Below are 15,376 nucleotides of genomic sequence, written 5' to 3'. Positions count from 1 at the left end.
CCAAAGTACATGTGTACCGTAGCTTATCCATTCATATGCTAAAGGGCATTTTGGTTGCTTCCAGTTTTGATGGTTTAGAATAAAACTCTGTTATAAATATTCATGTTCAGGTTTTGGTGTGGACTTAAATTTTAAGCTCAATTGGATAAACACTTATGGCAGGATTGATGGATTGTATGATGAGAGTATATTTAGCATTCAGTAAGAAACCAAACTGTTTCCCAAAGTGGCTGTACCACTTTACATCCCCACTAGCAATGAATGGCAGTTCCAGTTGCTCTGCATCCTTGTCTGCAAGTGGTATCTTAAAAAATTTCAATCATTCTAATAGTTGTGTAGTGGTATCTCGTTGTTTTATTCTGTAAGTCCCTAATGACATATAATGTTGAGCATATTTTCATATGCTTATTTGCCATCGGTGTATTTTCTTTGATGAGACATCTGTTCAGACCTTTTGCCCGCTTTTTAACTGGGTTGCTTATTTGTTTATTGTTGAGTTTTAAGAGTTCTTTATTTTGGAAATATGAGATGTATTTTTTGTGTACATGTATGTATGTGTTTGGATGTACTTCTATGATATAAAAATGAATGGAATCTATAGCCTTGAATGTAATATAAATATATAATGGTGAAGATTTTCCATCTAACAATCCCAGCTTGACAGAAAATCATAAAAGTCATTTAACATTAAAATGTTTTTCTTTTTTGGTACCAATTCTTAGTTTTAATGTGCCCAAGAAAGTATATTTGGTCGAGGACAAAATTAAATGTTCTGAGTGACCTAATAACCATTAAGCCACTGTTTCCACTTATTCTCAACTTTAAAATAACTCTTAGTTATCATGCTAGAACATCTATATTAATATATGGCCCCTCAAAACTTTTAAATATAAATCTTAAAACATTCAGGGAAAAGAAATATTGAAGGAGCTGGGACTGGTGGATTTTTACATGATCAAACACTAAGAATTTTTTTTCTGCTAACTCATGAAAAGACATGGAGGAACCTTAAATGCATATTACTAAGTGAAAGAAGCCAACCTGAAAAGGCTACATACTCTATGATTCCAACTACATAACATTCTGGAAAAAGCAAAACCATGGAGACAGTGAAAAGATCAGTGGTCTCCAAGAGTTGCGGGCAAGGGAGAGAAATGAACAGGTCGAGAACAGAGGACTCTTAGGGCAGTAAAAATACTCTGTATGATACAAAAATGATGATACATGTCCAAACACCAAGAGTAAACAATAAAGTAAACTATGGGCTGTGGTTGATAATGATGGTCAATGTAGGTTCATTAATTATAACAACTGTACCACTCTGGTGGGGGATGTGATAACTGGGGAGGCTATGCATGTGTGGGAGCAGGGGGTAGTTGGGAAATCTCTGTACCTTCCCCTCAATTTTGCTGTGAACCTAAAACTTCTCTAAAAAATAAATTCTTAATAAAAACTTTTTTTGAAAACAGGAAAGTTAAAACACTTTAAAATCTGTAGGAACACTACTTCCTACTCTGCACTTAAATGAAAGAATGATAACTTTAGTTTCTTCATTCTTGGGTTTTCTTGAATAAAAAAGGGCACAGCACACGGGGCAAAACAGACCAGAAAGTCAGGATTGATAGCGTATTAATTCTGCCAGCACTACTTAATGTTCTTCCAAGAAATATATTTTTAGGTCTGTTGATTTCCTAGTAAAATGATTTTTTAAATACATCAAACAATATACAATATTACTGTGTCAGGAACCTTGCCATTTTCAAGTCTGTCCTCATCCTGGTTAAAAGTAGAATCTTTAAAGATTGAACATCTGTTCATATGCTTATTTGCCAACTGTGTATCTACTTTGGTATCTGTTCAGACATTTTGCCCATTTTTTAATTGGGTTGTTAAAAATCTAAAGATTTTTTGATGTCCTTAACCCCAATGTGCGGAGGGATAAGATTAACAATGTTTATCACTTATTGAGTGTCAGAGTGTAACAAAAATATGGTGGGCAATGGGCAGGCAGGGGATAGATGAAAAGGGTTTAGAGACGGGACAATATGAATATATTGTCATGACTGAACCTGAAGGGAAAGTGTCCACATAGCATAATCAACAATACCTCTATCATTCTATAGTTATATTTTGTAGACAGTTGGTCTATAAACGAAAAAGCCAGCAAACATGACAGATTTCACTCCCTAATTAAAACTGAGCATGAAAGATACTCTAAGCCTATGCATCAGTACTCTCCTTTCTGAGAGAAAATATTGAATAAAGAGGGAAATAGCAGGAGAAAGGGACTAGGAGGAGAAAACTGACTTCACATTTTACAGTGGTAAGATCTTTAGAAATCAACTATTCCGTATGTTTTTAAATAGATATATTTACTCAATTTTGAAGGTATTGCAAATTGGTTGAATCAGTGAATTTCTTTAGTATTCTTCATTGAGTTTATTGATATAAACTTAACCTATTTGGATTCTGCTGCGTAATAAATTATTTCCCTTTGATCTTCCTTTGCTGAACAAGAAGAGTTAGCTGCCAGATAAAGTGCTCCAAAAGGGCAGGGTTTGTCACTGAATTGAGCCTAGCACAGAATTGGCTCTCACTGAAGATTTGTTGAATTTTGCATGAATGCATCAGCATCACATCCTTCACATGCTTGTAAGCAACTGTTAACATTTCCCTTAGCCTCTCCTTCAGGGCTGTGTCTCCAGAAGTTTTCTTTTCTTTTAATTAAGGTGTATCTACGTGTGTGTTTACATATGTGTTTTGCTGTTTATACTAGATTTTAACTTCTGGAGTTCAGAAACCAGTGCTGTTTTTCTTAATTTGTATCCTAAAATTACCATACAGTTCTATGCATTCTGACAATGCTTCATAAATACTTTAAAAGATAAATATCCATTCTTTTGCATTTTCTTCATAGACCTCAATTTCTAGATGAGCAGCTGTAGAACTCTCAATTGGATGGGCTCTGACTAGTGCTAACCATAGTATAGTGGGAAAATGACTTCTATATGCAGCATATATTGGAAACAGATAACACATATTAATTAGGCTACATTAATCCTGATGAAATGGGTAAAAATTTTACTCTCCAGATAGGAAAAATGAAGCCAGAAGAATAAATAAGAGGATGAAGTGAAGGCATGGAATAAAAAATTAGAATTTCCTCCACTTAAGTGACTATTTTAGAACACAGCTTCTGGAAACTTGATTTATGCAGATAATTTTCACTTGGAATTTTCTTTGCATTATGTTAAGTGCAAGAAAGAGAATGTCTCAAGTTGAAAGTATAATTACCAGTAGTTACATAAAATGGTTCACTAAACTTTTAATTTCTATGCCATTTTAAAAAATTGATTGAGTTTTTTTTTTTTACTGTAGTTAGAGTATTAAAATACAGCACTTTAGGAAATGATATATAATGAAACAGTAGGTTTTCTTGTGGCAATTTCAATAATGGTTAAAAAATTAATTAAATGGTATAAAGTTATAAAATATTCTGTGATCAGGACTCATAATTTGGTTTTAGATGCTGTTTTCATTATCAAAAAGCTCACTATCAGTTTAAAATATTTACTATTTTGGGGGGTACAAATGAACTTATGTACAAAAGAGCAACAGAATTACAGATGTAGAAAACAAACTTATAGTTACCAGGGGGTAAGGGAGGGGAGGGATAAATTGGTAGACTGGATTGACATATACACACTACTATATATAAAATAGATAACTAATAAGGACCTACCGTATAGAACAGAGAACTCTACTCAATACTCTGTAATGGCCTATATGGGAAAAGAATCTAAAAAAGAGTGGATATATGTATATGTATAACTGATTCACTTTGTTGTACACCTGAAACTAATACAACATTGTAAATCAACCATACTCTAATAAAAATTTTAAAAAATAAATGAAAATAAAATATTTAATTTTTTAAAGGTAGTTGGCTCTGTTTACCATCATTTACAATTGCTTTAATCAGAATTTTATTCATTTTCAGTATATTCAAGAAATATTTTGTCAGCAATAATTATTAATATAAAGCTTAAGTATAAAATTAAAGATGCTAGCTAATTATATACTTTCATAGCATTATATAATGATTAAGAGCCAGACCTTTTGGGTTCAAATTCCACTTCTGCCACTTACCAGCTGAGAATCTGGGCAAATTACTTCTTTGTACCTGAGCTTCTTGATCTGTAAACTGGGGATAATATGAGTACTTGCCTTATAGTCTTGGTGATAAGTACATGTATTAATACATGAGTGCTAAAACAATACTTTGCATGTGGTATGAATTGAATAAACTTTAGGTATTATTGATGTTATTATTACTATTACAGTAAATTAGAAATGTAATTCTAGAGAAGAAAAAGCGAAATTCAAATATGTAACTCTTCTTTTTGAATCCAAATATCTTTTTCTACAAAATAAAAAATCAATAGTTTTGCACTTCCCACATTTAATAAGGACTAATCTGATGTTTGTGTATACATGTTATGGGTGGATGGGGGTCTCAGGCTGAGTAAATAATCATGTTAATAATCTTAACTTCCAAGTGAAACAGAAACAAGGACAAATGGTCATTCTTGGATAATCTGCAAAGCTGGGTGAATAACTGACATATCTTTCTGTGATTCCTTGCAGACATCATGGAAATCAGGACAGTGGCCGTTGGAATTGTAGCAATCAAAGGAGTGGAAAGTGAATATTATCTTGCAATGAACAAGGAAGGAAAACTCTATGCAAAGGTATTGATAATTGATACCTTAGACTTAATTTCTCAAATTTATTTTTGTCAAAAATATCTTCCCTTTCTGAAAAGTAAAAATGAAATAAACTCCTCTCAAACTACATAATTCAATGATTTCATTAAAACATTTTATACTTAATAATTAAATTTTCTGTGTGATCTTGGACAATTTGCTTAAGTTCTCTGGACTCTGGTTTCTTCATCTGTAAAACAAGTCAGATTAACTGACCTCTAAGGATCCTTCCAGCTCTAAAATTCCATTTGTATTTTAGATTCTTAAAATCTAAAATGTCCATCTGTCAGTATTAAAGCTCCTTTTGTTAAAGTTCACCCAATTTGCACTTTGCTGACATGAAAATTCTTGGGGGAAAAAAATCCAGACGTTTGTTTATCAACATCAATCTCACAACCATGGGCTTTGAACTGTAAGCATTCCCATTGTTCCCACTTTATTATAACATGAAATATGCAACTGTTCATCCCACTATAACAAAGTATAATTGACTTTCCTTTGTATTCCTGGCACAGACTACGTAAAAATACAGGTTTCAGTGAATGAATGAATAGTTGGATGAACAAATTAACTTTTTATTTTCCATCACTATCACAGGCAGTGTAATAGTAAATGAAGAAAAGTTGTGAAATATGTCCTTCAGCTGAGGGAGGCAGAGGCTCTGCTAATTGTATCAAAATGTCAGTGTTAGGGAAAGAGTGACTTGGGCATAGTAATATGAGAGCTGCTAATTAGGGGGAAATAGCTCTTAATACTTAAGAATAGTAGCAACTGACTGACAAAAAGCTACATGTTTGAAACTATGTTGCATAACTAAATGTGTATCATTTTATCTTTTAAAAAATTTAACCTTTTTTCAAATATGCTAAGTATATATAACAAACTGCATTATGCCCGCTCAAAAAAAGTCATGTATGTTTTAATCCTACTAAATATTACTGCTTATTCTTTGTCTAATTGAGTCCCTCCAAAAATAATTTGGATAATGTTGTTTGTTTGTTGTTCTTTGCAGAAAGAATGCAATGAAGATTGTAACTTCAAAGAATTAATTCTGGAAAACCACTACAACACATATGCATCAGCTAAATGGACACACAGTGGAGGAGAAATGTTTGTTGCCTTAAATCAAAAGGGGGTTCCTGTAAGAGGGAAAAAAACGAAGAAAGAACAAAAAACAGCCCACTTTCTTCCTATGGCAATAACCTAATCATATATGGCATATAAGAAACCAGTTCCAGCAGGGAGATTTCTTTAAGTGGACTGTTTTCTTCCTTTTTTCTTTTCTTTTTTTTTTTTTTTTTAAGTAACCAAGAAAGGCTGGAAAACTACTGAAAAACTGATCAAGCTGGACTTGCGCATTTATGTTTATTTTAAGAGACTGCATTAAAGAAAGATTTGAAAAAATATACACAAAAATCAGATTTAGTAACTAAAAGTTGTAAAAAATTGTAAAACTGGTTGTACAATCATGATGTCAGTAATAGTAATGTTTTTTTCTTAAATTAATTTACCCTTAAGACTGTTAGATTTGATTATCTGATAATGATTATTTAAATATTCCTATCTGCTTAGAAAATGGCTGCTATAATAATAATAATGCAGATGATGTTATATAAGATGTGTCAGACCTAAAAGCTGCTGGAATGATTTGTCAGATAATCAAGCCAACACTAACTATGGAAGATGAGCAGTATCTGAATGCTTTCTAGTGAAAAATCATGAGCCACTTAAATTCTAATCAGAAAAGAAGGAATATTCTCAAAAATTCTATTATGGAAATGAATCAAAGAGGTAGTTTTACAAGAGTATAAGATTAGAACATGCTTGTACCTGTTAACAAGAACAAAATTCCTAATGCTGCTCCCAATTGAAAGGGTATTGCTTAAAGGATGTTTTCAAAAATCTTGTATATAAAATAGCAATAATGATGATAATACTGTACTTCATCTCACTCACCACAAAATAACATTTTATAATCCCTAAAAGTAAAATTCAAAAATCTTTTATGTTTTTTTCAAGTAACATAATCTATCTTTTGTATAATTCATATTCGGGAATATGGCTTTTAATAATGTTCTTCCCACAAATAATCATGCTTTTATCCTGTGGTTACCGCATTAAACTCTATTTTAAGTTGTATTTGAACTTTACTGTTTTGTTATTTAAGTTTATGTTATTTATAAAAAAAAACCTTAATAAGCTGTATCTGTTTCATATGCTTTTAATTCTAAAGCAATAACAAAACCGTCTGGCTCAATTGCAAGTTCCCCCTCCCCCTCATGAGCAACACCAAGTCTAGTACACAGCACTCAGGCCAGCAAATCCTGGACAGCAGACAAAAATGACAGCTTGCAGCAATTCTTACAATAGATGTCTCACAGGGAACAATACAAAAATGTGAAATATGTTTTGCCACATACTCTTGTCAACTAAATTGGATCTTATAAGTAAAATCACTGTAGATAAAAGAACTTACAGGATTTTAAAGTTAAACTATATTTGAGTTCATGAGTAGAATAGTACAACATTTAAAAAATATGCATATTTAAAGTTAGTAGTTTTTCTAATCTCTAGAAATCTCTGCCATTCAAAATATGGCAGCATTGAAAGTTGTTTTCCTGTTCAATGGCAAGAGCACAATGCCCAAAGTAGAGTCTATACTTAGGGATTTGAGGCCCTGAATAGCAATGAAGGCTTGAGGTCAGGCTACAGATAATGGACTTATTGAAAAGATAAATTTCTACTTCATAATTCTGGCACTGGCAGATCTTGTTAGCACTTTAATGTTCATCAGTAGAAGGCCAACATTTATCGAAATTAAATTGGTGGTATGCTAATAAGGGTGGTTTTAATTTCAAAATATTTGTCTTTTAAGTCCCTTTATTTTATACAAATATTAACTGATAATACATTTATAAGAGAGAGTTACATGAAAAGGCTAAGTTAACAGAAATAATAGGTTCATTTGATTTCCTTGTGACTCAACCTACATGATGAGGCTGCAGGAAGCTAGAAAAAATTGCCCTTCCTCAGATATACTCTGGGGAAATGCCATGAATGATATTCTTAACTGTTGTATGATTCAAGGGCCTTGCTAGCCTAGGTTCCTAGATCAGGCTTCTGTTACTGCTGTCTTGTGAACATACTGAGAGCAGAAGAGGACCTACATGGTTTTTTTTTTTTTGAGGATCTATGTTTTTCATATTTGTTTCCTTAGTGTCTAGCAGAGTGTCTGTCCATAATCAATTTTTTATATGAATTCACTCAATGTTTGAGTATCAAAGAAAATTCATGAGACTAACCATACTTTATTTTAAAAAGGGTGAAACATGATTATATGGAAATTTAAACAGAAACAGTGTGTATGTATATAAGTTATGAGCTATATTAGGACCAAATACTCTGACTATAGAGTTATAGTTATGAACAAATTACAAAGCAACGCTGAATTAACCAACATTTAGCAGTAAGTCCAATCCGGTAGTGTTTCTAGAAACACTTACTTATAATTCTTTATCCTCCCTCCCCCTTTTTTTTACACTTAATGTGAAAATTTTAGAAAATAAAATCTGCACTAGTTACATACACTTAGAATTCAAGAATCTAAACACTGCAAGCGGCCTTAGTCCTTACTATTCATTTGTAGACCAGGAAATTGAGATTGTAACAGATCCCAAATCACATAGCTGGTTAGGTTCAGAGCTGCCACAAGAGTCTAGGTCATTCAGCATGTATTTCCTACTCTTGGATGATTAGGATTATTAGTTAGTGGTCTTTTTTATTTTATTATTTTATTTTTTTGCTTTACGTGGGCCTCTCACTGTTGTGGCCTCTCCCGTTGCGGAGCACAGGCTCCGGACGTGCAGGCTCAGCGGCCATGGCTCACGGGCCCAGCCGCTCCGCGGCATGTGGGATCTTCCCGGACCCGGGCATGAACCCGTGTCCCCTGCATCGGCAGGCGGACTCTCAACCACTGCGCCACCAGGGAAGCCCCCTATTCAACTTTTAAATGCACCTCTTTACTTACAAATGGAAAGCACTGTGCAAAATAGCCAGATAAACAGAGTAACCTTTTCTAAATGTTCTTTGAAAGAGAAAATTGGTTAAATACATTGGTTTCCAAGAGTTAGGAAGGAAAAAATTAAAAAGAATATGAAATGTTAACAAAAGAAGTAATAAAAAAGATACTTTCAATGCAATTAGTGAACTAAAACATTTTTACATAAAAATGCTATAATATAAATTATCAGCCTTTGAGTTGGCTAAAATTCAACTTAATGACAGAAGAGAAGGGATGCTGGAGATAAATTCTTAGTCTCCATCTCGCAGAGTTTGCCCTTCTGATTCTCTAAAGTGACAAATAACATAGAGGTGGACTATGGGACCAGCTATAGTAAAAGCAATTCTGTATCCACAAATATCCTACATCAGTGCCTCTCACAATTTTCTACTTAAATACCAATACTAGTAGAGGTAGAGAATGAGAGTCTAAGGAATAATGCAAAGGTAGCCCACCAAAGACACAAATTTTCTTGAAAATCATTCTCTTAAAACACATGTGATTTTTGCATTTTATTCCACAATATATTTATGTTTGCTTTAATATAAAATTCATACCAGTGGGAAAAAGTGATGCATCAGAAAAATGTGTAAGCTTTATCATGTGGCTTCATTTACACTACTATCCCACTGCCATATACTTGGGCATGAATAAGACACAAGAGATCCTGTACCTCTCATAGTTCAACTTTACACGCAGGTGACACATGGCTAAAGAAAACCAAAAGTTTATGTAAAAGTTTACTATGAACCAGAGTGACATTAAAAATATTTAATGACAAGTATGAGTGGTTACTGGTCAATCAGAATATACCACTGCTCTATTAGAATAGATTCAGGCCACTGTGACTAACTTGTGGGTATCAGATGATTATCAGCCTTGACCATTTCTATGATCACCTTAAAACAGTTTTTAGAGAATATCTATTAATTGGTCTCTCTGATATGAGTTCTTAATGCATATCTTAATATGCCATAGTTCATTAAACCTTCATGCCTATTTCAACACTGTTGCCAGGCTACTCTTTATTTTAAACTTTACTATTTTTAATTGATATATAGCTGATATACAATATTATGTAAGTTATAGGTGTCCAATATAGTGATTCACACTTTTTGAAGGTTATATTCCATTTATAGTTATTATATTGGCTATATTCCCTGTGTTGTACAATATATCCTTGTAGCTTATTTTATACATAATAGTTTGAATCTCAATTTCCTACCCCTGTATTGCCTACCCCCAGGCTACTCTTTATTCCACTTCTATATGCATCCAGCAGAGCGGCTGCTTTCAATGAAGGTGATGTACCTTCAGGCCCACATATGTGCTTCCACTCATCCTCTAACTTAGAATGGTTTGCCAAGAAAACGTACTTGTTTTTTTCTTAACATCTTTAATGGAGTATAATTGCCTTACAATGGTTAGTTTCTGCTGTATAACGAAGTGAATCAGCAATACGTATACATATATCCCCATATCCCCTCCCTCTTGCGTCTCCCTCCCATCTTCCCTATCCCACCCCTCTAGGTGGTCACAAAGCACCAAGCTGATCTCCCTGTGCTATGCAGCTGCTTCCCACTAGCTATTTGACATTTGGTAGTGTATATATGTCAATGCTACTCTCTCACTTTGTCCCAGTTTACCCTTTCCCCTTCCCGTGTCCCCAAGTCCGTTTTCTATATCTGCATCTTTATTCCTGTCCTGCCCCGAGGTTCTTCAGAACCATTTATTTTTCTTTTTAGATTCCATATATATGTGTTACCATATGGTATTTGTTTTTCTCTTTCTGACTTACTTCAGTGTCAATGACAGACTCTAGGTCCATCCACCTCACTACAAATAACTCAATTTCATTTCTTTTTATGGCTGAGTAATATTCCATTGTATATATGTGCCACATCTTCTTTATCCATCCATCTGTTGATGGACACTTAGGTTGTGTCCATGTCCTGGCTATTGTAAATAGTGCTGCAATGAATATTGTGGTACATGACTCTTTTTGAATTATGGTTTTCTCAGGGTATATGCCCAGTAGTGGGATTGCTGGGTCGTATGGTAGTTCTATTTTTAGTTTTTTAAGGAACCTCCATACTATTCTCCATAGTGGCTGGATAAGTTTACATTCCAATCAATAGTGCAAGAGGGTTCCCTTATCTCCACACCCTCTCCAGCATTTATTGTTTGTAGATTTTTTGATGATGGCCATTCTGACTGGTGTGAGGCGATACCTCGTTTTAGTTTTGATTTGCATTTCTCTAATGACTAGTGATGTTGAGCATCCTTTCACATGTTTGTTGGCTATCTGTATATCTTCTTTAGAGAAATATCTATTTATGTCTTCTGCCCATTTTTGGATTGGGTTGTTTGCTTTTTGGATATTGAACGGCATGAGCTGCTTGTAAATTTTGGAGATTAACCCTTTGTCAGTTGCTTCATTTGCAAATATTTTCTTCTATTTTGAGAGCTGTCTTTTTGTCTTGTTTATGGTTTCGTTTGCTGTACAAAAGTTTTAAGTTCCATTAGGTCCCATTTGTTTATTTTTGTTTTTATTTCCATTTCTCTAGGAGGTGGGTCAAAAAGGATCTTGCTGTGATTTATGTCACAGAGTGTTCTGCCTATGTTTTCCTCTAACAGTTTGATAGTGTCTGGCCTTACATTTAGGTCTGTAATCCATTTTCAGTTTATTTTCATGTATGGTAAGAGGGAGTGTTCTAATTTCATTCTTTTACATGTAGCTGTCCAGTTTTCCCAGCACCACTTATTGAAGAGGCTGTCTTTTCTCCATTGTATATTCTTGCCACCTTCGTCAAAAATAAGGTGACCATATGTGCGTGGGTTTATCTCTGGGCTTTCTATCCTGTTCCATTGATCTATATTTCTGATTTGTGCCAGTACCATATTGTCTTGGTTACTGTAGCTTTGTAGTATAGTCTGAAGTTGGGAGCCTGATTCCTCCAGCTCCATTTTTTCTTTCTCAAGATTGCTTTGGCTATTCATGGTCTTTTGTGTTACCATACAAACTGTGAAATTTTTTGTTCTAGTTTTGTGAAAAATGCCATTGGTAATTTAATAGGGATTGCACTGAATCTGTAGATTGCTTTGGTTAGTACAGTCATTTTCACAGTGTTGATTCTTCCAATCTAAGAACATGGTATATCATCTCTCCATCTGTTTGTATCATCTTTAATTTCTTTCATCAGTGTCTTATAGTTTTCAGCACAGGTCTTTGTCTCCTTAGGTAGGTTTTTTCCGAGATATTTTATTCTTTTTGTTGCAATGGTAAATGGGATAGTTTCCTTAATTTCTCTTTCAGATTTTTCATCATTAGTGTGTAAGAATGCAAGAGATTTCTGTGCATTAATTTTGTATCCTGCTACTTTACCAAATTCATTGATTAGCTCTAGTAGTTTTTTGGTAGCATCTTTAGGATTTCTACGTATAGTATCATGTCAACTGCAAACAGTGACAGCTTTACTTCTTCTTTTTCTATTTGGATTCCTCTTATTACTTTTTCTTCTCTGATTTTTGGGGCTAAAACTACCAAAGCTATGTTGAATAATACTGGTGAGAGTGGACAACCTTGTCTTGCTCCTGATCTTAGACGAAATGGTTTCAGCTTTTCACCATTGAGAACGATGTTGGCTGTGGGTTTGTCATATATGGCCTTTATTACGTTGAGGAAAGTTCCCTCTATGCCTACTTTCTGGAGGGTTTTCATCATAAATGGGTGTTGAATTTTGTTGAAAGCTTTTTCCACATTTATTGAGATGATCATATGGTTTTTATTCTTCAGTTTGTTAATATGGAGTATCACATTGATTGACTTGTATATATTGAAGAATCCTTGCATTCCTGGGATAAACCCCACTTGATCATGGTGTATGATCCTTTTAATGTGCTTTTGGATTCAGTTTCCTAGTATTTTGTTGAGGATTTTTGCATCTATGTGTATCAATGATATTGGCCTGTAGTTTCCTTTTTTTGTGACATCTTTGTCTGGTTTTGGTATCGGGGTGATGGTGGCCTCGTAGAATGAGTTTGGGAATGCTCCTCCCTCTATTTTGGAATAGTCTGAGAAGGATAGGTGTTAGCTCTTCTCTAAACATTTGATAGAATTCGCCTGTGAAGCCATCTGGTCCTGGGCTTTTGTTTGTTGGAAGATTTTTAATCACAGTTTCAATTTCAGTGCTTGTGATTGTTCTGTTTATATTTTCTATTTCTTCCTTGTCCAGGCTCAGACGGTTGTGCTTTTCTAAGAATTTGTCCATTTCTTACAGGTTGTCCATGTTGTTGGCATATAGTTGTTTGTAGTAATCTCTCATGATCCTTTGTATTTCCGCAGTGTCAGTTGTTACTTCTCTGTTTTCATTTCTAATTCTATTGATTTGAGTCTTTTCCCTTTTTTTCTTGATGAGTCTGGCTAAAGGTTTATCAATTTCGTTTATCTTCTCAAAGAAACAGCTTTTAGTTTTATTGATCTTTGCTATTGTTTCCTTCATTTCTTTTTCATTTATTTCTGATCTGATCTTTATGAATTCTTTCCTTCTGCTAACTTTGGGGTTTTCTTTTTTTTGTACTTTCTCTAATTGCTTTAGGTTTAAAGTTAGGTTGTTTATGTGAGACGTTTCTTCTTTCTTGAGGTAGGATTGTATTGCTATAAACTTCCCTTTTAGAACGTCTTTTGCTGCATCCCGTAGGTTTTGGGTCATCATGTTTTCATTGTCATTTGTTTCTAGGTATTTTATGGTTTCCTCTTGATTTCTTCAGTGATCTCTTGGTTATTTAGTAGTGTATTATTTAGCCTCCATGTTTTTGTATTTTTACAGTTTTTTCCTGTAATTGATATCTAGTCTCATAGCGTTGTGGTCAGAAAAGGTGCTTGATATGATTTCAATTTTCTTAAACTCACCGAGGCTTGATTTGTGACCCAAGATATGATCTATCCTGGAGAATGTTTCATGAGCACTTCAGAAGAAAGTGTATTCTGTTGTTTTGGATGGAATTTCCAATAAATATCAATTAATAGGAATGGTAATTACCAATTAGACACAGCCTTCTTGGTTTCTGCAGCAGCAGCCTTAGGATTTCATGCCCGACTCTGGTGTCTGCGCTGATAGCCGTGGCTCGCACCATCTGTGAAGCTCGTTTAGGCGGTGTTCTGAATCTCGTCGCGCACCCCGAACAATGGTCTCTTGAGTCTTAGGCAGTTTCAGGTTTTTCCCGGACTCCCCCCAGCTTAGCTGTGGCTCACTAGCCCCCTTCAGGCTGTGTTCACGCAGCCAACCCCAGTCGTCTCCCTGGGATCTGAACTCCGAAGCCCGAGCCTCAGCTCCCAGCCCCCACCCGCTCCGGCGGGTGAGTGCTGGTCAGCACTGATCCTGTGTGGGAACCTCTTCGCTTTGCTCTCTGCACCCCTGTTCCTACACTCTCCTCTGTGGCTCTGAAGCTTCCCCCCCACGCACCCCCCATTTCCACCAGAGACGGGGCTTCCTAGTGTGTGGTAATTTTTCCTCCTTCACAGCTCCCTCCCAGAGGTGCAGGTCCCATCCCTATTCTTTTGTCTCTTTTTTTTTTTTTTTCTTTTGCCCTATCCAGGTACGTGGGGAGTTTCTTGCCTTTTGGGAAGTCTGAGGTCTTATGCCAGCATTTAGGAGGTGTTCTGTAGGAGTTGTTCTACATGTAGTTGTATTTTTGATGTATTTGTGGGGAGGCAGGTGATCTCCATGCCTTACTCCTCCGCCATTTTGAAGGTCCTCCTTACTTTCTCCTGAGTTGCGAAGATTTGCCAGAAAGCAACAGAGAAAGTCCTAGTCTCTTCAATTTCAGGAGTTTCCAAATCGTCAAATTGAATTTATGAGATGATAAAAATTTATTTTCTTTTCATATGAATAGAACTTATAGTCTAATAATTGAAATGTGAAATGAATAATAACATTTAGCTTGAAGATGCAAGGCCTTTCTCTTGATAAGTCCAGCCAGACACGTATTAGTTATCTATCGTTGTGTAACAAATTATCCTAAAACTTAATGGCTTAAACAGCAAGCTTTCATTATCTCATAGTTAATGTGGTTAGGGACCTGTGTATGGTTTAGCTAGGTGTCTCTAGCTAGAATCTTCTATAAGGCTGCAATCAAGGTGTTGGCCAGAACTGCAGTTATCTGTTATCTCAATGCTCAACTCAGAGAGGGATCGACCTTAGATCCTCACTGGTTGTGGGTTTGAAATACCACTTCCTTGCCACATGAGCTTCTCCATAGCTCCACTTACAGCATGGCAGTTTGTTTCCCACAGAGCAAGGAATCAGAGAGAATGAAAAAGAGTGCCCACAACGGAAGTTACAGTATTTCATAGCCTAATCTTCAGAAGTGTCTCATCACTTCTGCCTGTACTCAAGGAGAGGGAATTAACAAAGGCATACAAACTAGAAAGCAGGAATCACTGGAGGCCATCTTAAAGGCTAACACAAGTCAGAAACAATGTTTTTAAGGCCACTGCCACAAAGACAGGATTCTTTAGGGCCTAATAACGAGTAATTCATGGCTTTCA

At 35.2% G+C, this 15,376-nt stretch overlaps 2 protein-coding genes across 3 annotated transcripts in view; one reads left to right on the top strand and one right to left on the bottom strand.

The window, feature by feature from the left end:
- The window catches only part of FGF7 (fibroblast growth factor 7), a 62,945-nt gene extending 56,034 nt beyond the window's left edge, over positions 1 to 6,911 (top strand). For both annotated transcript variants that reach the window (XM_029237207.1, XM_029237208.1), the window contains exons 3-4: positions 4,648 to 4,751; positions 5,779 to 6,911. In XM_029237207.1, the coding sequence (XP_029093040.1) occupies positions 4,648 to 4,751; positions 5,779 to 5,973 (299 nt within the window). In that variant the 3' untranslated portion in view covers positions 5,974 to 6,911. The remainder of the gene's footprint in view (positions 1 to 4,647; positions 4,752 to 5,778) is intronic.
- The window catches only part of FAM227B (family with sequence similarity 227 member B), a 288,612-nt gene that overhangs the window by 174,146 nt on the left and 99,090 nt on the right, over positions 1 to 15,376 (bottom strand). The gene's annotated exons all lie outside the window — the stretch shown is intronic.

The sequence above is a fragment of the Monodon monoceros genome, unplaced genomic scaffold, assembly GCF_005190385.1.
Source record: "Monodon monoceros isolate NGI ecotype Baffin Bay Population unplaced genomic scaffold, NGI_Narwhal_1 Super_Scaffold_21, whole genome shotgun sequence".
In the NCBI taxonomy this organism is placed as follows: Eukaryota; Metazoa; Chordata; class Mammalia; order Artiodactyla; family Monodontidae; genus Monodon; species Monodon monoceros.
This window is presented reverse-complemented; position numbering and strand designations above follow the sequence as displayed.